This window comes from Daktulosphaira vitifoliae, unplaced genomic scaffold (assembly GCF_025091365.1).
Source record: "Daktulosphaira vitifoliae isolate Bord-2020 unplaced genomic scaffold, ASM2509136v1 Scaffold_5, whole genome shotgun sequence".
NCBI lineage: Eukaryota > Metazoa > Arthropoda > Insecta > Hemiptera > Phylloxeridae > Daktulosphaira > Daktulosphaira vitifoliae.
This window is the reverse complement of record NW_026099576.1, coordinates 828224-830834: the sequence shown is the minus strand read 5'-3', so window position 1 is coordinate 830834 and position 2611 is coordinate 828224. Positions and strand designations below refer to the sequence as shown.

At 45.5% G+C, this 2611-nt stretch overlaps 1 protein-coding gene across 1 annotated transcript; it reads right to left on the bottom strand.

Annotated features, from left to right (window-relative positions):
* Positions 1-1246: 1246 nt before the first annotated feature.
* Positions 1247-2089, bottom strand: LOC126907146 (uncharacterized). Its single transcript, XM_050688242.1, has one exon. The coding sequence runs from the start codon at positions 2087-2089 to the stop codon at positions 1247-1249; it is 843 nt and encodes a 280-aa protein (XP_050544199.1).
* Positions 2090-2611: the final 522 nt, after the last annotated feature.

The window sequence follows — 2611 nt, the reverse complement described above, 5'->3', positions numbered from 1 at the left end:
AACCGGCGATAAAAATTTACCATTCCCAAAAACCGGCGTAATCCTTGCATAGATTTTGGCAATGGATACTGTCGTAGGGCTTCGACGCGTTCCGGTGGCGGGCGGGTGCCTTCAGAAGATACTAGGTAACCTAGAAATTTCACCTCAGCCGAACCTAATACACATTTTTGCGGGTTAACGACAACACCGTAGTCAGAAAGTCTCCCGAAAAGAGTGCGTAAATGCTGTTTGTGGTCCTCTTCCGATTTAGAGAATACCAAAATGTCATCAATATATGCATAACAGAAGTCCAACCCATTGGTAACTTCGTCTATGAAGCGTTGAAAAGTTTGTCCAGCATTTCGCAATCCGAATGTCATAAAAGGAAATTCGTAAAGTCCGAATGGAGTGGTAATGGCTGTTTTGCATATATCGTCCGGATTAACAGGTATTTGATGGTAAGCCTTTACCAGATCGATTGTGGAAAATAGCGTGCAATTAGCCAGGTTGTGCGAGAAATCATGTATGTGTCTGACTGGATAGGAGTCTGGTATAGTTCGGGCGTTCAGCGCGCGGTAATCACCGCAAGGACGCCAGCTGTTCTCCCCTTTCGGTGCTAAATGTAATGGTGAAGACCACGGACTGCTTGAAGGTCTAGCGGTACCTGCCTTGACCATTTCCGCGAATTCCTGTTTGGCGATTTTTAGTCTACCTGGAGCTAAGCGGCGTGGGCGGCAGGCTATTGGCTGACCAGGTGTCGTAAGAATGTGGTGCACTGTTTGATGTTTTATTGTCCTGGGCAATCCGGTGGGACGTGTGATGTCCGGAAATTCTGCGAGAAGTGCAGCCCAAGGGGAAGTGTTGGCAACTGATTTTATGCTGCATTGATTTACAGAGGAAACCTTACCATTCACAGCCAAGCCTGTGACACCATCAATAAGACGTTTGGTACGGCAATCCGGCAGCAAGTGGTAGTATGCCATGAAGTCGGAACCAATGATAGGAGTACTCACGTCGGCGACAATAAAACTCCACGGGAAACTGCGTCGAAGTCCTAAATTCAAATTGAGATGGACCGTCCCGTAAGTTTTTATGGTACTGTTGTTGGCCGCGCTGAGGTCGTAATCGGTGGCATGGCGTCGTTCCCGTAGTAGCCGTTGAGGGTAACAAGATAAGTCGGAACCGGAGTCGACTAAAAATTGGCGTTTTGTTATTTGATCTGTAACAAACAGGCGGCTGCTCGGGTTCGGACAGTCTGTTGCCGCCGCTACTGACTGTCGTTGGAGTTTTCCTGATACTTGCAGGGAGCCTTACATTTGGCAGCCTTTTCTCCATAAGTGCTATGATACCAACACCATCCTTTGCCGTTAGTCAGTTCCACGTTTGAACGGTTACGTGACCTAGAGCGGGAACGTTGCGGGCGTTTAGCACATAATTCGCTTACCTGTTTTGCGAGTGCTTCAATGGCGGCTAAAACATCGAGTTCCTTTTTATTGTTCGTCGTGGCAACAGCATGGACGAATTGCGAGGGGGCTGGCTGCACTTCAACAATTTTGTCAGCCAGCTCGGCTACCTTATCCAGAGGAAGCTCTGATTGTGCGGTTAAAATAGCTTGTGCATGTGATGGTAGACGGCGGAGCCAAAGTTGACGTAAAATATTGTCTTGTAATGTAGTAGTGCCGGCAAGGGAACGGAGATGTCGTAAGAACTGTGATGGCTTACGGTCACCTAGTTCTTCTTCATTGATGAGTTGCCGCACACGTTGTTCTTCTGAGATAGACAACCGTTCAACGAGTTTTGCGCGTAGATGTTTGTAGCGTTCAGTAGGCGGTGGGTTAGTAATAATATCCTCTACTTCGGCGGCGTAACGCGTATCAAGCTGAGCCACAACATAATTAAATTTTGTTTCCTCACTTGTTATTCCCGAGATTGCAAACTGCGAGTCAACCTGTGAGAACCATAAGCTCGGTCTTTCGGACCAGAAAGGTGGCAACTTGACGGCAACGCGATTCACTGAAGCTGTTGGATATTGCTGTGCCTGTAGTGCTGCAAGGCGAGCGTTTTCTTGGCGTAACTCCTCCAATTGATTGCGTAGTTCTTCGGCGTTCATATTTGTTATCGTCGAGGTCACAAATGTAGCGAGGTGTAATGTATAGAAGTAATAAACACTTTTACGATTTAATAACAACTATACTATATTACAACGAACTAACAAATAACAAATAACAGCGAGAGACGAACTGTATTACAACGAACTAATAACAGCGAGAAACGAAGCGCGTGTAAGACAGAATGCGTAAGTGATTGACTGATCGACTGACTGACTGGAGCGACGATCTTGCCCTTAAATAGTCAGAGGAATCTTCTAGAGGCGGCGGCGGAACTCTCTAGACATTCGACCGCCACACGCTTATGTAGAGCGACGAATCTTCTAGAGGCGGCGGCGGCCGGACATTCTAGAATATTCGACCGCCACAAAACTATTAATAATCTCATTAAATCTGTAAATTTTATGAGTGATAAATTTGATAATTTTGGTAAACAACTACAAGAGTTAATTGTGACAATAAATAATATCAAAATTGAGAATTCATCTTTAAAAGAAGAAAACTCTAAATTGAAAAATGAACTT